The 18,916-nt window shown below is 49.0% G+C and overlaps 1 protein-coding gene across 1 annotated transcript in view; it reads left to right on the top strand.

Annotated features, from left to right (window-relative positions):
• Nucleotides 1-18,916, top strand: part of Tmod1 (tropomodulin 1) — a 51,180-nt gene that overhangs the window by 26,859 nt on the left and 5,405 nt on the right. The window contains exons 4-8 of the mRNA XM_051161608.1: nt 2,951-3,040; nt 4,481-4,611; nt 6,429-6,536; nt 9,339-9,482; nt 17,611-17,755. Of these exons, the coding sequence (XP_051017565.1) occupies nt 2,951-3,040; nt 4,481-4,611; nt 6,429-6,536; nt 9,339-9,482; nt 17,611-17,755 (618 nt within the window). The remainder of the gene's footprint in view (nt 1-2,950; nt 3,041-4,480; nt 4,612-6,428; nt 6,537-9,338; nt 9,483-17,610; nt 17,756-18,916) is intronic.

Here is an 18,916-nt window from a genome sequence, read left to right on the forward strand (position 1 = left end):
GCCTCCTCCGCTCCCTCAGCCCACAGGGACACAGCCTAAATTAAAACCTCGAGAGCTGGAAAGGCAGCAGCTGTCTCTCTCCCCAACCCTCCTCAGTGATGAGCTGGCAAGGCTAATTTTAGCTGAGAAGATTCCTAGGGGAGAGAAACAGAAGGGACTTTGAGATTACTGCTTCGTGTGGTTCCCAGTTCCCACTAGGGAACCAAAATCACCTCAAGGAACCAGGCATAGTTGTACACTCCTGTGATCCAACACTTAGAGATCCAGGCAGGATGATCAGCCTAGGCTACATAACAAGACCCCATCAAAAAGAGAAAAAAAAAAGTAACCCAAAGAAATTACACCCCTGAGGCTGGGCGTGGTGGCGCATGCCTTTAATCCCAGCACTCAGGAGGCAGAGGCAGGCTGATCACTGTGAATTCGAGGACAGCCTGATCTACAAAGCTAGTCCAGTACAGCCAGGGCTACACAGAGAAACCCTGTCTCGAAAAACCAAAAAAAAGAAAAAAAAAAGAAAAAAGAAAAGGAAAGGAAAGAAAAAGAAAAAAATAAATAAAGGAAGGAAGGAAGGAAGAAAGAAATTGTACCCCTCAGTCTAGAACACTGACACTGTTTTACATGCAGCCCCACCCCAAGATGGTCTGTATATGCGGCTGTGATTAGGGGTCTTACATCACCCTTGGCTGGACACAGGAGACTGAAGCCCAGATAGAAGGGTAACTTCCACAGGGTGACACAGGAGGACATGGTCAGGACCAGAACTGGATCTCCCAAGTCTTTAAAACTTGCATGCTCTTTCTCTACCTAGAAAGCATATCTATTGAAATGTCTTAGAAATTTAAAAAGAAAACCACCAAATATTTATCATATGCCTACTATATTCTAGAAGAGATAGAATAGTAATAACCCCCTGCCCCACCTCTGGAACCCCACAGCCCAGCAGAGAAAGCACACAGGTGTCCTGGCACCACCTTCGTCCTGAGGTACACTATAGCATAGAAAGAATAAGCTGGGCATGGTGGCACATGCCTTTAATCCCAGCACTTGGGAGACAGAGGCAGGCAGATGGCTGTGAGTTCAAGGCCAGCTTGATCTACAAAGGGAGTACAGGACATCCAAGGCTACACAGAGAAATCCTGTCTCCGGAAAAAAGAAAGAAAGAATACCAAGTACTGAGAGAGAGAGAGAGAGAGAGAGAGAGAGAGAGAGAGAGAGAGAGAGAGAGAGAGAGAGAGAAAGGGGGGAGAGACAGAAAGGAGGGGGGCAGAATCTAAGTAGTAGAGTTATGATGGCTAAATAAAATATAGACTACCCACTTGAATTTGAGTTTTAAATAAATAATAACTAACTTTTTAATGGGACCTGGCAGTGCAGGCTTGTGATGTCAGCTATTTAGGAGGCTGAGACAGGAGCATCAAAGTTCAAAGTCAACCAAAGGCCAGTCTAGGCAATGCGAGTGAGATCCTAGCTCAAAATAGAAAGTAAAATGAGGATTGGGAATATATCTCAGTGGTAGAGCACTTGCACCACATGGTATAGGCTCCTGGGTTCAATTTCCAGAACTGTAAAAGGGCCTACAACTTTAGAATAATTTGTCTCAAATATTGAACGGGGCCTGTTTATGCTAAGAGAGTATCATGGACTCAGAGCTCTTTTCTGGCCCAGAGCCTGCACTACTCAGGGAGAGGAGGTGTTGTCACCCTGGTGCCCACCACTTATCCACCCAACCCTGTTCCTCTTCCCTGCCTCTAGAATCTTTAACTCCACTAGCCTGCTTCTGTGCTTTACCACCCACCATCCACACTGGAACATTCTTTCTACCTTCTCTGGACTTGGCCAATGACTAGTCATACTTCCCTTCCTGGGTCCCTCACTTATGCTCTTGCAGGATGCACAGAACTGTTCCTTCCAACCCGTGAGACCTGCTGAACTTAGGGTGTTAACAGTGTCGGCCCATGCTCAGCTCCACTTGCTCCCATTAGGTTGTAGACTACATGGGTGGAGCCCTTGTCTTTCATGTCAGTCCCCCAGAACTGGCACACAGTGAAGGCCCTCAGTAAATGAGGAAAAGAAATGAATGGGTGAAAGAAGAGCATGTAATGATGAAATTGTGTTGACATTTCCAGAAAGATCTTTCTGGATGTTCTGTACTGAATGTTGGGAAGTAGGAAGTAGAAAGAAGCCAAAGTCAGGCCAGCGATTCCACAGCTGTTGATGCAGATGCTTCTTTACTAATGATGGTAGTTCCCCCATGACCCCACCATGTGTTGAAAATATCATAAATCAAGATGCATTTAATGCCTGGCTGGATACAGCAGCACACCAGGCTGAAGGAGCGGCCATGTTGGTTTTTCTTCCTGGTGACAGTGGATTGACTGAGCTGAGGTTCACTGACCTGATCTAGAGTCTTGAGTACATTAGATGCCACTAGCCTAGAAAAGGTCAAGATATAAATCAAAGTACGGTTTCTACTGAATGTGCGCCACTTTCAATACCATCATAAAGTTGGAATAATGGGACCATTGTAAGTTGATGGCAGCCAGGAAACAATAGATCTTCAACCAGGGCAGAGGCAAAGGGGATTATACAATCTGAGAGACCAGGGGAGGTCAAATGGGCCTGAGGGGCAGGGTAGAAGACGGAAGGGCACGTCCTTGGAAGAGACGCTTGCTGGAAAGACTCATTCTGTTGGACTGTATTGGGTGGGTGTGCCTGTCGGATCACAAGATCTGGACATCTGTGGCTAGAACCAAAGAGCGGTCTGTGGATGTTGGATGTCCGAGCATCACATGAGTGAAATCTAGAATGAAAACAACCCATTGCCTTACATTTTCCTGTATGTGCCTCTTAACATCTCTGTGACCAAAGCACCCGGGATGTGGAAGATGGGTCCCGGGGAGGCATCTCTGTCTGCAAGAACAGAGTCATGGCCCTCCCTTTGTCCCCACAGCTATCCTGGGCATGCACACGCTCATGAGCAACCAGCAGTACTACCAGGCCTTGGGCAGCAGCTCCATCGTGAACAAGGAGGGACTTAACAGTGAGTACAGAGCCCGGCTTGCTGCATCCTCTTTTTTTGCTGGGCCCCAGGACTGGCTCCCAGAGGGCACCTTGGAGAAGAGATGCCTCCTCCTGCATCTTGGCACTGTGATCCCTCACACTTTGGCTCACTGCACATTTTAGGCAGGCAAAGCTCTTCATCCCATCCTTGGAGTCTGCTAGGATTTTGTGTCTAATTTACAAAGCCTTCTTCGTCTCAATGAGGATGAAGAAAACATGTTTTCTTCTAAAGGTTTTAGAGACTGGCTTCTTATGTTTGGTGTCTTAATCATCTGTGAATGTCTTTTGTGCTATGGGATGAGATTCAGTTTTCTTTGTTGTTGGTGTGAATGCCATGTGTGTATTGATGGAAGCTGTCTACCTTATTTCTTGAGGCAGTCTCTCAGTGAACCTAGAATTTACTGACTTGGCTAGACTGGCTGGCCAATGAGCTCCTGGGATGCCCCTGTCTCCACCTCCCTAGGGCTGGAACTATAGGCACAGGCTGCTGCTCCCAGATTTCTTTTACTTTTTTTTTCAAAGATTTATTATTTATTATATATACAATGTTCTACCTGAATGTAACTACTGCAGGCCAGAAAAGGGCACCAGATCTCCTTATAGATGGTTGTGAGCCATTATGTGGATGCTGGGAATTGAACCTGGGACCTTTGGAAGAGCAGCCAGTGTTCTTAACCTCTGAGCCACCTCCCCAGCCCTTCTTTTACTTTTTAAACATGGCTTCTGGGAGTGGAACTCAGCTTCTCACGCTGGTGAAACAAGCACTTACCAATCAAGCTCCCAACTTAAAATTTTTTAATAGACACTCATTTTCCCCCACAACAGTTTTTGAAAGATGTGTCCTTCACCACGCTGTGGGGCTCTATCTTTCTCTTCAGTCGCCACTGTCCTCTCCTGTCCCATGAGCCCCTTTGGCCTTTTCTGGGCTTGTGTCACATTGTCTCAATTATTCATCTACATTGCTCCAAGCTGACATTTTTCAACCAAAGGGAAGTGAGGGTGACAAAAGAATAAGTAAACAAAAAAATTTTTTAAAATTAAAAAAAAAAGAATAAGGAAACTTCCTCTTGGAAGAGAACTGCATTGCTTTCCAGCCCAGGCCTTATCTTACCTCCTGGGAGCCTGCTGACATGATGAGCAGGTTGGTAATAGTGTCCCTGCTGGACAGACAAATGCTTCAGAGTCAGGGGCTGGGGTAGGTAAGCCACCAGGTCTTGTAAGAACTCAAACACAGCATCCAGGGATAGCCCAAAGCTCCCTGACGTCTTCCAGCACATCACAGCTCCTGGTACCCACCTGCAATGTGCTATCTCCCTTATACCCTGAGTTCAACCAATGCTTCCCCTCAGAGAGTCTTTATCCTGGGATAAAGTGACCCCTGTGTTTCTGCGAGGCAGCTCCTTTCTATCCGTTGTTGTAGGTGTGATTAAGCCCACACAGTACAAGCCTGTGCCTGATGAAGAGCCAAATTCAACAGATGTAGAGGAAACGCTGGAGCGGATAAAGAACAATGACCCAGAACTTGAAGAGGTTAATCTCAACAACATCCGGGTAAAGTCCTGTTCTTTCCCTTCGTATTGTGTATTGGGGGTAGAGGTTTTCAGATGTGGGGGGAAATGTCTTGGCATACTAATGCCAGCAGGTCAGGCAATATAGAGCATCGAGTCCAAATATGTATTTGGACCTTGGTATATCAAGATCAGGAAAGAAAGAAAGAAAGAAAGAAAGAAAGAAAGAAAGAAAGAAAGAAAGAAAGAAAGAAAGAAAGAAAGAAAGAAGAAAAAGAAAGAAAGAAAGAAAGAAAGAAAGAAAGAAAGAAAGAAAGAAAGAAAGAAGAAAGAAAAGAAAAAGAAAGAGAAAGAGAAAGAGAAAGAGAAAGACAGAAAAAAACCCCGCCTTTGCAGGTAGGAGCACTGAAGGGGTAGCCAGTGTCGACAAGCAAATCCCTGGGTCCTGGTTTCTTCCAGAGGCCAATTCCATGCCCAGAAGTCCACCACAGGCCAGTCCAGCCTTGATCTGGACAGCTGCCATGTTGTTTAAAAACACAGAGATCTTCTGTGATAAAATTGTGAGTCAGAGCCACGTGCAGCAGGGACTTCCAGGCTGGCAAAGCCCCATGCCTACAAGACTTGTGGGGTCACAGATGCCAGGCGGGCACTACCCCTGAGACGTCACTGTCCCCTCTGCATTATACATCTATCCAAACTCATTTTACAGTCGGGGGAGGGGGAGATGTTGGCGCAGGTGCCCCAGTAATACTCCAGCTGGATGCTGTAGCTCTGAGGCCACCAGGGCAGGGCTCAGGAGGAATGTGGAAGCTGCCTGCCCACTTGCTCTGCCCCGAGGCCCTGGGATTAGCTGTGTGAGAGCTGGGGGTAAGACAAGAAGCCAGCTCCTTCCTCCTGCTCCTTTCTTCTCAGCTTTCTTCTCTGTGGCTGCCAGTCCCAAGCACAATCAGATTGGAAACCTGTACCCAGTTTTCTCTCTTCCACCTGGCTCCTTGTCCTGCTCCCACAGGGGCTTAGATGACACTTTGAAATGAGAGCTCTGGAAAAGCATTGCCAAGCGTGTTCTGCCCCCCCCCCCTCTTTGTCTCCCTCCCTCCCTCCTCTGTCTCTGACCTGCCACATGAAAGACGCTAACACAATCCAGATGTGTATGTCCCAGGCAGGGAATACTGCCTCAAAACAGGTGTCAGTAGTGAAACCTAACTGGGAGGCCTCAGCCAAGGGCTTAAACACCTCCAGGCCTCAGTTTTCCCTTCTCCACCAAGAGGCAGTTGGATGCAGATCAGGTTTTCACCTAGGGAGTAAAAAGCCCGTGCTGATGCCCAGGCCTCCCTCCGAGGCTCTGTGAGTGATGAACTATCCCCAGGACCCACAGGCGTGTGTGCAGCCTAGTGCTGAGGCCCTATAGGGCAGATGTCTCAGAGAGAAGTCAGTGTATCTCCCCATTCTGTCTCTCAGAACAGATCCAAAGAGGGGAAGAGAGTCCCCCATGTCACACAGCAAATCAGACACACTGCCAGTCACTGGGCAGAAGGCAAGGTCCAGCCCTGCCCGGCTCCCAGGCCTGAGCCTCTTGTACAATATTCCTCCCAATATCGTTGTGCTGTCTCTTCCCTAGCCTCCCCTTGCACAGAAGAGTGGGTCCTGACTGACATTTTCAGGGGGCGGTTTTATCAATCTGCGTACTGGGGGATCCTCTGAGTCTCACCCTCTGGCACACAGCCCATTCCGAGACTTGCTAGGACTCAGCACAGAGTCAGGCTGCATTTGGGAGGGAGCTACTGTCCCCTCGCTCCCGGGGCCACCTGCCCTCTGGTCCGTGCAGAGCTGCTGTTCAAGCTTCTGCCTTTCTCTCTGCAGAACATCCCGGTCCCCACCCTCAAGGCGTATGCGGAGGCCCTGAAAGAGAACACCTATGTGAAGAAATTCAGCATCGTGGGCACCCGCAGCAACGACCCCGTGGCGTTTGTATGCTCTGACTTCTCCACTCCGCTGGGGCCTGGGACCTGGTCCCACTGTGCGATGTGGGAGGGAGACTCAGCTAGGAGCCAGGAGGGACTATAGACAGCCAGGCCGGCCCCTCCCACAGTGCCCTGTTCTCACCCAAGCTAATCCTTACAACCACCTTGCTCTTTAGAAGACTGGGTCTCCAGGAAGGTTAGGCAACTGGCCTTGTCTAAAGTCACATAAAAAGAGAAAAGCAGAGTTGACATCAAACAAAGTCACACTGTCCCTTACCAGTTGGTCCTTCTCCCGTCAGCACGTCACATTCAGGGGGTGCTTACCCCCTTCTTTGGGGGCTCAGTTCCTCCATGTCTCAAAACACTGTCTTCATTAATGAATCCCAGTGACCAACTTTACTCTTACTGGGATGGCTACAAACACTGCCAATCAGCCAGGTATTGTGGTGTGCATGCCTGTAACTGCAGCATTTAGGAGGTAGAGGCAGGAGGGTCAGAAGTTTGAGGCCGGCCTGAGTTACAGGAGGCTCCGTCTCAAAAAAAAAGCAAACAAACAAAGAAGCCATGTTTACTCAAAGTAAATTGTACTTATTATAAAGTACATAGTATAATTATAAATATTAATTTTTTTAACATCTGGTAAAAATGTCACAACAGCCTATGTGTAATACTGAATAAGACTCAGAATCCGCCTGTAGCCAGCCTCAGAGCCCACACTCTGGATCATGCCCATCCGTTTGGCCTTGAAGGCAGCAGAATGGTGCAGCCCAATGCAGCTGCTCTACCACTGGGGAGCTTGGGGAGATGGGGGAATTAGCAACCCAAGGAGGGATGGAGTAGCAGTGAGTTCTCTTCCCACTCTTAAAACACAAGAGGCTGTTTCTGTCAGTGTTTTGGAAATAACTGTATGTGCTCACAGTGGGAGGCAGTGTGGGAACTTCCGGATCAATGACCTCTGTCTGACCTCGGTGGATCCTGAGTCTGTCTGTGTAGTGACATAGCTGGCAAAACCCCGTGTACTACTTGTTCATGGGTCAGGAACCAAGCTCGGCATGCTGGCACTCAGCTCCATGCCGTGAATGGTTTGGGGGCATGGAATCCATGCCAGGCAGACAGCTGGTGGCAGGCGCCTCCTACCTGCATACCTATTACCAAGTGTTGAAATGTTTCTGGCCTGTTGCTAGACCAGGTGCCAGAGCCATGCAAGCCCCCCTGCCTGCCTGCCTTGGCACGTATCTCCTGCCTTCTGTTCCTCTATTATGACCCAACACACAGCATCTGACACATAATATGACAGGACTCCAGGGCCTGTCCAGTTACCAGCATATGCAGTCTGTGGCCTGGGATCCCTGTCCACTGGTTGTCAAGCTGGGTTGGTGGTTAGGTCAGGCCAGGCTTTTCTTGGGAAGGGAGTGTTGCTAGTAAAGCTCGGAGAGGCTTAGGAGAAGCCACCCTACACAGATCAGGCGACAGCCATTGGTCCCAGAGAAGCTGACACACCACCTCTGGGCATGCTCGAGTGAGGGAACCAAAGAAGGAAAGATGGTTTGAGCATGAAGGCTTCCAGGGAGCTGGGCCTCTGACAGGGTTCAGCAAGCAAGGCGAGCAATAGGACAGCAATTCCTGGCATCGCTTCTGACGCCCTGGCACACTGATCACGGTGTCCCAGGCCTCTCAGCTGCTGGTATCGCCTTTCCCTATGACACATCGTTTCCACCAGCTGCTAATTACCTCATTTCCTTCAGAGGCCCCGATTGTCATCTACACGCCCTGGCTAGATCCCTCTCAAACGTGCTGAGGGCCATCTGAGCCCTTATTCTGAAAGCTTGCCCTGTGCTCTCTGGGGAAGACCATGGTGACATCTCAGCAGGGCCACAGAGGAGACAAGCTGAGCATACACATGGGGAGATGGAGACTCCCCAGGGACCCCAGTGATTCCTGCTTGATGGCCTACTATGTGCCAGGCACTGTGTGGTAAAAGAGATATTCTGGTGCATTTTCAACCTACAAGATAGTCTAGTAGTGGAGGCACACCAATAGAAAACGTGGGAAGGGCATGGGAACACTGAGGGGATAGTTCAGTCAGTACACTGTTTGCCTTACAAACATGAGACCCTGAGCCGGATGCCAAGCACCATGTCAAAACTGCATATGATGGCTCACTTGTTATCCCAGTGCCAGAGAGGTGGGCACAGGACAGTCTCTGAGGCCCTGTCACCAGCCAATCTAGACTGATCGATGAGCTCCGGGTCAAATAAGAGACTGTCTCAAGGGAGGTGGATGGCACGTATGAAGATGACATTGAAGTTGTCTTCTGACCTCCACATGCACATGCACACACATGAATACGAATGCATACACATGCCTGCACATACATGAACATGCACACACATACCTGAACATATATGAGAATAAGTTCTGTGAGATTCCAGAGAGCATGCCCTGGGTAGCTGGAGCATTGAGAATGGCCTTGAAGGATGAACGAGGCTTAGCCAAGTAAAACAGAACTTTCCAAGTGGTCCAATGAAGCAGAGAAAGGCTAAGGCATGGGGAGGCACTGAGCATGTGCAGTACGCCCAGAGAGCCAAGGCTGCACGGGAGGAGAAGCGGGTCCAGCTCCGAGTGCGTGCAGGTGAGCATTCTCCTGCAAGGATGTTAGGGAGGCACGGCAGGTTTCAGGAGAGCAGAGGCAGAGCCGTGCTTGGGGAGGTAGTACCGGAAGATGGCCCGGGCCACTTGGTGTTTGTGGATCAATGCTCAACCCTCGCCCAGGGTAGCTCACAGGTCCCGCTTTTCTCCTGTGGTCCAGGCTCTTGCTGAAATGCTGAAAGTGAACAAGGTGTTAAAGACACTGAACGTGGAATCCAACTTCATTTCTGGAGCTGGGGTCCTGCGCCTGGTGGAAGCGCTCCCACACAACACTTCTCTGGTGGAACTGAAGATTGATAACCAGGTGAGTGAGGCAGCGGTCTGCTCATGTCTTTCCCTACGCAGGGCAGTCAATGCCCGCCCATGGGCTGCTCTTCAGCCTGCTGGGCTCCTGCCTCTCTGAGTTCTGTGCTTTAGTCATTTCTTCTGAGGTAACTCTTTTGGTCTTGGTTGTCTGAGAAAGAGTTAATAACCAGAGCTGTGGGTAGCAGCAGCCTGGGTGTTTGCTAGGCGGCTCACTGCTATGATGTGCCCATCATCTCTGATCCTCCCATCACTACCCTGTGGGGTGTGGGTGTGGTCAGTCTCTGATGAAAGGAGCCAAGAGAGGGTGACTTGGCACTCAGGAGGCAAGATGTGAATCCGCATCTCCCAACTCCAAAGCCCACTCTACCCACGACTACACGTTGCTTCCAAGCCTGAGACACTTATCTTCTTTACAAATGAGGAACTTCAGGGATTTTCTTTGCATGGAAAATTTGGCTGAATGGTTGTATATGCATGAGTGGAGAGAAGATTGGAAGGAGACGCTGTGAAATGGTTGTGCCAAAGCAAGACCCCTAGTAACTTTCTTATTGTAAGATGTGGCAGACAGACAGAAAGTGCTTAGAACATAAATCTAAGATGCACAACAGATTAATCCCAACAATCACGGGCTTGTAGCCCCATCCCACTCAGAACTAGGCATCACCAGCCTCCACAGGTCTCGGGACCTTGGGCTGCCTCATCCTAGTCATGGCTTTTGGAAACTTCCCGGCTTGCTCCTACTCCTGTCTCTGCTCCCCTGTCATCGACTTCTGGAGCATCCTGTGTTCACCCTGCCCATTCCCCAACTAGGAAAAACCTCCTCCTGGACCAGCATAAAGGGCAATGTGCACATGTCTGCCTGACTGCACCTTAGCAATGTACTTGGTGGGCCTTGAATAGCCCTTAGCCCTGGCGAGTAGGAGAATAGTCCTGCCACTGTGGGAAGTGGTAGACACTGCATGTAAGCCTTTCCCCCTCTCTCTCCCTGCTGCGGCTTTGGACTGGACATCTCATATATGCTGGTAGCCTTGATGCTACATTGACCCTGCCCATCTCTGCCTTGTCCTTGGGCCATTGCTGACTCCAATCCCCTGCAGGTGCGAAAGGCAGAGCAGATGGATGGATCACAGCCTGCATTAGCACCACCTGCCCCCCTCTCAGTGTGGCTAGTCATGAGACTTCTGTCCTGGCCAGGAAGGAGTCAGGGCCTACACAGCATCCACGGAAACCTGACTCCCAGGCCAAACCATTAGCCAAAGATGTCTGGTTCACTGGGCATCAAGGTGCCTACCTTCCCTGTTTCAGCTATGTGCCATCTTTGCCCCATCACCCAAGAGAGAGCTTGTGCTGACCATTGCCTTCACCCTCGCCAAATACCCTAGTGTAAAAACATTTACTGCCCCAGCCTCAGTTTCCCCTTACAAATCAGGACAATTAGCTTCTCTCCTCCTAAGGGAATTACCAATCTGACTCATTGGTGACTTTTAGAAATGCTATGCAGGTTGTCTGGGCATCTCACCCAGATGGACACTGACTGCTTTGTGTCCCTGGGCCCATTCAGTGCTCACCCTGTAAGTGGACTGTAACTGCCAAGTGTGCTGTGTAACCTGCCTAAGGTTGCACCGTAAGTGACCTTACTCCTCACTCCGGTCTGTATAACTCTAAAGCCCACACACAGTGCCTGTGGGGTTCTTGAAATGGCTGTGGTTTTGTGAGCCTTGCCTGGCCTTTCTCTCCCAATCCATCCCCCTGGCCATGCTGGCCTCTGTGAAAATGAGGCTCCAGTTGAGCCTTATAGAAAGTCACACTGGGTAGAAGGAGAGACAGGTACAGAAATGACCAGATGTGCCTGCAAGCTACGAGGATGTGGAGGTGGGATGGGTGAGGTCCAGTGGAGGGAGCAACCATAGTCAGGAATAGGTCAGGGAGAGGACAGTATTGGAATAAACCCAGAGAGTGGTAAGTGTCTCAAAAGGGACAAAAGAATATAGAGTGAAATCTAGTGAGAGCTTGGAGCCCATCCAGGCAGGACTTGGAGGGCCCAGAAGAAGCTTCTAGGGATTAAAAGACAAAGGGCCTTTGCCAACCTCTGCTCTGGCAAGATGGCCCCTGCCTGGACTGGAAGGGTCAGGAGTAAAGAGAGAGCTAAGGAGGCCAACAGGAGCTACAAGCAAGATTTCCGGCCCTGGGGTGGCACTCCTACCTAAGTGGCGGAAGGGCAGAATGGATGAAGATGGCTTCTGGTCAGAGGCCCATGCATGTGCTGCAGTGTGTCCCAGGAGGCCTGGACAAACAGTTGTCTTCTCATGGTGGCCTGGGTAAGAGGGAGGGACTAGGAGGAGGTGACAAGTGGCACTGATTTATTCCTCCTCCTTGGTTTGTCACGGAGGTCTGTGAAGGCCAGAGTGTTTGCCTCAGTCCTTGGAATTGTAACCTGTGTTGAGAGACTTTCCTTCTTTCTCCTTTTACGGCCAAAGAAAGGGACTCCGGGCCGGTGTTCTACCCCGGGTGACATGGAGTCTGAGGCGGTTTGTTTACTCACTGCTTCCCCTTATCTCCAGGCAATGTTCTGCTTCTGCCTGAAGCTGCCCAACACCCAGCAAGGGTGGGGAGCAGCCTCAGGGGGGGCCTTGGGCTGGGCCAAAAAGCACTGGGGGTATCTCCCCAGCTTTCTTTTACAGGTGGGGGGAAACTGAGGACCTGAGAGGAAGTGGGGACATTGTCTAAGACAGAGCTGGGTTGGAATGTGAGCATCCTGGCTGCATGCTGGAGAGGAGGAACCCTACCCAGCCATGAAGCAGGCTCGAACACAGGGTGCTTTAAGAGCCTATCCCAAACCGTGACACCCGCCAGCACTACGCTGCTTCCCTGCTTTCCTGATTCTCCCCTTGCCTTCCTACGGCAAGGTGTTCCTCGGGTGGGTCGGAGAGGACCTGGAAACACAACCCCTCCCAGTGAGGATGTGTTCACCATCTGGGCATATCAATTACAGTTCCCTCTTTCCCCTCCACTACACGTGAGAGGGAGACCGCTTGGTGTTTTGAACAGAAGCCATAGGAAATGGATTACACCTTCATGTTGTTTTTCCAAGTTAATTTACTTGTGTCTGGTTGTTCTCTAATTTAACACTGTCTGGGAGTGCGTCTGTTATCTATAGCAATATAACAAATGGCCCCAGAGCTTAGCCTTAGAGCTCTGGGATAAACCAACACTCAACAAATTTGCTCAGTTTCCAAGAGGCAGGAATCCAGGGCAGCTGATCTGGCTAACTAACTTCCCCCGGAGCATGCAATTCAAGGCAAAGAAGAAATTCCCAACTGTCTTTGATGGCTCAACTTTGGAATCTGGACTAAGCCTATTCTGACACTTTAGAAGTGAGTCAGTAGGCACACCACACACCCACGAGGAGGCATGCAAGGGTCTACCTTTTGAAGGAAGCATAGCAAATAATTTTTCAGGCCTATTTTTACTAATTCTTTGGTAATTTCATATAATACATTTTGAACATATGCACACCTAACTCCTCCCAGATTCATGCTCTAGCCCCCTACCCACCCCATTAAAAAAAAAAATAAAGCGTAACCTAGTAGGACCCTGTCTCAAAAAATATATATGCACATAAACATATACACATATGTACATACATGCATATATGCATACATATATGCACACATACATAATACATCCTATTGAACCCAGTTTGTGCTGCACATAAACTCATGCATATGGGGCCAACCACTGGAGGGTGCTCTACCTACCCAGAACACCACCCTTAAAGGGAACTTACTCCCCCTTCAGACATCAGCTGTCAACAGCTCCTCAGCTAGGGGTGGGAGCTTGTGAGTCCTCCTCCTCCATGCTAGCATGCCTACTGGCTTGATCTTGCACAGGCAGCCATGGCTGCTGTGAGCTCATGCGTGCAGTGGTCCTGCTGCGTCTGGCCCTCCCTAGCCTCTGGCTCTTAGTCTTTCAGCTCCCTCGTCCTTGCTAGCCCTTGAGCCTTGGGCGTGATGTAGATGTCCACTTGTGGCTGAGCACTCCGATGACACTTGTTCTCTGTACTTTGAATGGTTCTGAGTTTCTGCCTTAGCCACCATCAGGTGCGCAAAGAGACTTCTCTGATGAGGCATGAAAGCTGTACTAATACTGATAGAGAGATACAAGCTTAGAGGGGCAGTACAGTACTGTGCCTGGCCATTTGGCAGAACAGTAGGTTCACCCTTGGGTTCTGGGAGCTCACCAACCATGGGCTCTTAGCCAGACTTCCAGCCCCAGACACGCATTTCCTCCTGTAGAGTGGGCCTTAAATCTGACCAGAAGGCAGTTGGCTACCCGCAGTATTTGTGCCTCGCCAGGATCGTCATTATCATGGTCCCCGGGATTCACAGCTCATAAGATGGTTGCTGACTCCCTGCCCTTCTGCAGCCTTCATGGCACTTTCAGGTCCTGTGAAAGCTGGCCAGCAAGAGTGTCCCTGGTCAGTACCGATTTGATTTCTCCATGGCCTGTGACCAAACCGTGTAGCGTCTTCAGCAATAGAGTCTTACCGTCAGGTTCTGGTGGGCAATTGAGAGCAATACCACCAGCCTCTATTGTTTTGAGGGCGGCTCTGAGACACCCAGAACAAAAACTCAAGAGGGAGTACTTCATGTATGGCCTTAGAGGCTCTTTATTTGGCGACTTAAGGCTTCTGGGACGAGCATTATCACGTGACTTTTTTCTCCAAAATATAGTGAGCCTTGGTTATCCCTTTCCAGTTCTCTCTGCTACTTTAAATCACCATCGTAAGTGTCCCCTGTATTATTCTGTCTTGTAGCACTTTGGTAAGAAAGGCTTTTCTTCCCCCTCTCCCCGAACAGGGCTTCTCTGTGTAGCCTTGGCTGTCCTAGACTTGCTTTGTGGACCAGGCTAGCCTTGAACTCACAGCAATCTGCCTGCCTCTGCCTCCCAAGAACTGGGATTAAAGGCGTACACCACCATGCCTGGCATTTTTTGTGTGTGTGTGTGTTTGTCATATGTTCATCAGGTTCAAAGCCCCCAGTCACTGTGAGCACGTGAGGACATGAGCTACTACATGGTGTCCAAGGTGTGCCTGCCGTTATGCCACAACGCCAATTCAAAGTATGTCCCTCTCTCAACAACCGTAGCAGACTGTAGACAAGTCTCTCTTCCCTACAAAGTCTGCTGTACTGCCACTTGTGGTGAGAGTGTGGACACAGACAGCTGTCTGCGCTGCAGCACATCAGGGGCAGCCCAAGAAGCATTTACAAAACAAGGTGGAGCTTCTCTCGTACTAGCTTGGGAAGGCCTCTACAGAGCAGTGAATGGAACACGAAGTTTCAGAAAATAAATATGAATCTATTCAAAGGGAAAAGAGCAACAGACAACCTAGCCCTCTCTATTTCTGCCCTGTATCTTATGACCAGAAGCACAGCCACTGGCCATGGGGGGGGGGGGCGGTGAGGTACATCTGTGGATGGTGTCAGGGGGTGAGGTACATCTGTGGATGGTGGGGCAGGGGTGATGGGAACAGGGTGGTATGAAGGAATACTGTTCATTTCTCTCCATCCAATCATTTGAGTATTTAAAATGACATTATATTTATCCACAAGTGATTTAGTTAATCCTCCAGTAAATCTGAAAGGAGGCCAGAGTTCTTTACTGCCCAAACTCTGCCAGCACAGCCCTGGCAGCCCAGCCAGCCCTCTCCCTGGGGACTTCTTATTGCCTTTCACCCATGGTCAGGGTCTGAGGTCACTCTCCTGGTCTTTTTATGCCACCCAAGCAAGCTATTCTTAGGGTCATATCCCACAGCCCCATGAGGTTTTAGAGGTCATGGAGCCCTAGCCTTCCCTACTAACGATGCTGAGGAAGACTTGAGAAAGAGGCAGCTACTTTCTACTTAGATGCTTCCAAAGACAAGGGGTCTCCTCCCTCCCTGGACATGAGCATTGCTGAACTCTCAATGTATACATACGAATGCACATATGCATACCTGGTACCCATAAAGGCCAGAGGGCACTGGATCCCCAGTTATGATCTACCTTGTAGGTGCTGAGAACCATGCCCAAGTCCTCTGGAAGAGCAACCAGTGCTCTTAACCACTGAACCATCTCTCTAGGCACTCGTACATCTTCTTTAAGGAATTTCTATTCAAATACTTTGTCCACTTCTAATTTATTTATTTGCATCTTCTTTATATATTCTGGATACAAGTCCTTATCAGATACGCTCTAGATTTACAACTTTTTTCTATTCCATATTATCTTCTCCACCCCCCATGTGTGTGAGATGTGTGTGTGTGTGCATGTGTGTATGAAAGTGCATCTGTCCGTGCATGCATGCATAGACCCAGAGGTCAACATCACTGGTCTCTCTGTTGCTCTCTATCTTTTGAGACAGGGTTTTCCACTGAATCTGGTGACATCACTTTGGCTAAAGTGACCATTCAGGATCTTGCTGTGTCTGCCCCTCAGCACTGGGGCTCCGAGCATGCTCCCTGCTGTGTGTGGCCTTTACATCAGTGTGACCTACTGGTTTTATTTATTTTTGAAGACGGGGTTTCTCTGTTGTACCCTTAGCTGTCCTGGACTAGCTCTGTAGACCAAGCTGGCCTTGAACTCACAGTGATCCTCCTACCTCTGCCTTCCTGAGTGCTGGGATTAAAGGTGTACACCACCACCCCCGGCTAACCCATTGGGCTTACTCAGAGTTGCTTGCACGAGTGTGGATGGACACTTCCTTGATTCTATAAGCATAAACAATTTACATGTTGATGAAATCAAGTTCATTTATTTTCACCTTCTGTTGATTGTGCTATGGGTGTCATACTTAAAGAACCGTTGCCAAGGTCACAATGGCACCTGTGTTTGTCTTAAGCGTATTATAGTTCTTACCGCTGGGTCTTTGATCCACAGGCCAGAGGCCGCCTTTGGGTGTCCTTCTCTACCACTCTCTGCTTTATTCCTTTGAGACAGGAGTGATCCTCCTGTCTCCACCCACCACCCAGTGCTGGGGTTACAGAAACAGGTGGTTATGACTGGCCATTTACACGGGTGCTGGGGATCTGCGTTCGGGCCCCTGCGCCTGTTCAGCACGCACTCTTACCCACTGAGCCACCTCCTCCGCCCTGTGTGAACATGTATGACGCGGGTCAAGGGTCTAAGTTCATCCTTTTGCGTGTGTCACCAATGGCTTCATTGAGTTTTCTTGGTGTCCCTTTGTAAAGCAGTCTGAACAGGTGTGCGGGCTGGACTCCCTCTGCTCCGTTCCACATCATGCCTGCCTCACACCAGCACCACAGTGTCTAAGCTACCATAGCTTTGGAGTCACTTTGAAATCAGAGAATTTGAGCCCTCTAACATTGTTTTGACTATTCTAAGACATGTGATTTTTAGATCACTTCATCCATTTCTGGGGGGTGAGGGGGAAGGAAAGTTGAAATTTTGACAAGGATCCCATTGATGTCACAAATCAGTTTGGTGGCATTGCCTCACGAGCAGTAACAGATTTCTGGCCTGTGACCATGGGCTGTTGATTTTACACATCATAGGTTTTTTGTTTGTTTGTTTGTTTTTTATGGCATTCAATGCTGTCTTGTAGTTTTCAATGTCTTCTTTTTTATCAACATATTCCTATGTTTTTTGTTCTTTTTGACATAATTATAAAGGGGCTGTTTTAGGTGCTTACCCCTACAGTGAGATGCAGAGGGCTTTTGTTTATTCTTATTTTCTATAAGCTTGCCAAACCAGTCAGCAGTAGTGTGTGTATGTGGTGGTCAGGGGTGGAGGCTGTCTTAGGATTCTCTAGGTCCAATGTTCTATGACCTTAATATACACCCTCCTTTTTAGTTTAGATGTCTTTCTTTTCTTACTGAATTGCCTTGGCCAGGGCCTCTAAAACAATGCTGCTAAAAGCAGCCACAGTGGCATTTTCCTGATTTGGGAGACTTTCCATCTTTAAGCATGCTGTATAACACTAGCCTTCTATGTGAGTGTCTCTGCACTGTGTCACTCTTAGAGAGCAGGTAACACATCCCCCATTACACTCAGGGCTTCCATGTGGAGAGGCAGTTTGTATAAAGCAAATGTGTAATTATTGGTCTTTTTTTTTTTTCTTTACCAAAGAGCCAGCCCTTGGGCAACAAAGTAGAAATGGAGATTGTGAACATGTTGGAGAAAAATACAACGCTACTCAAGTTTGGCTACCACTTTACCCAGCAGGGGCCCCGGCTGCGCGCATCCAATGCCATGATGAGCAACAATGACCTTGGTGAGTACACGTCTGTATGCTGCCTGTTCATCTTCCCACTCCTCCACACGATCTGCAGGATATGTCAGGGAAAATCCTATAACACAGCTGCCCCAACACACACACACACACACACACACACACACACACACACACACTCTCTCTCTCTCTCTCTCTCTCTCTCTACAGGAGAGGTTTATAGGATCAAACTCCTGACTTTCAGGGGCATCATATCTTGTTCTGTGTTTATGCGTATCTCCCCTACTCTGTGAGCTGCCTGCCTTCAGGACCTAGGGAGAATGCCCCACCTCCCCCAGCCCAGCTCGGCATAGGCTAGGCCCAGAGCTTACCTCAGCATGTCGATGGAGGAAATGAAATTTGGGGGTGCACAGGTTTATCCTGGTCTGATCTTCAGAAGACCCTTCTCTAGGTCACACTGATTTTCCGTTCAAAATCGCAAAGCTCTCGGCCAACACCATCACCAAAAGCCACAGCCCAGGAGATTCCACATGGCTCCCACGGAGAAGTTAGAAATGTGTGGTTCATAGAAAAGGCAGGACCAGAACGACAGCTCAGTGAGTAAAAGTGCTCAGTGAACAAGCTTTGGGGAACTGAGTTCAATCCCTAGAACCTACAAAGTTGACCTTTGACCTACACGCACACACGCGCGCGCGCACACACACACACACACGCACACGCACATGCATATGCGCACACACACCCCACTAATAATAAATTAAAATGTAAAAGCAAGTTACATTCCCTAGCCCCTGATGAAGGCATCCTTTGACTCCTTTTTCCAAAGAGAAAGAGAAAAGAGTTTCTCTTGATGATGAGCTACACCAAATACATGTAGTTGTCAACAGAATGAAAGGCGACGCCAATCATCTACGCACGCCCACTTGCTGAACATTCACGAGTCCTGGTGTGGGTGCTCATTACATGTTCCTGACGATGCTAAGGAGGACAGACGATGGTGTGAAATGAAGACAGTGCGACTGACGAGCCTGTAGGAGAGTCAGAATGAAAACCAAGGCTTGCAGCGGGTCTATACTGTTAACTCGATTGATCGTGGCATTTACCCTGAGAGTCATAAAGCCAAGACAAACAAGGTTTTCATCAAATCCTCACCGTGTCTACACAGGGTTCCCTATAACCTTCTGCAAAATGCAAAGAGCCAAA

The sequence above is a fragment of the Acomys russatus genome, chromosome 2, assembly GCF_903995435.1.
Source record: "Acomys russatus chromosome 2, mAcoRus1.1, whole genome shotgun sequence".
Lineage (NCBI taxonomy): Eukaryota > Metazoa > Chordata > Mammalia > Rodentia > Muridae > Acomys > Acomys russatus.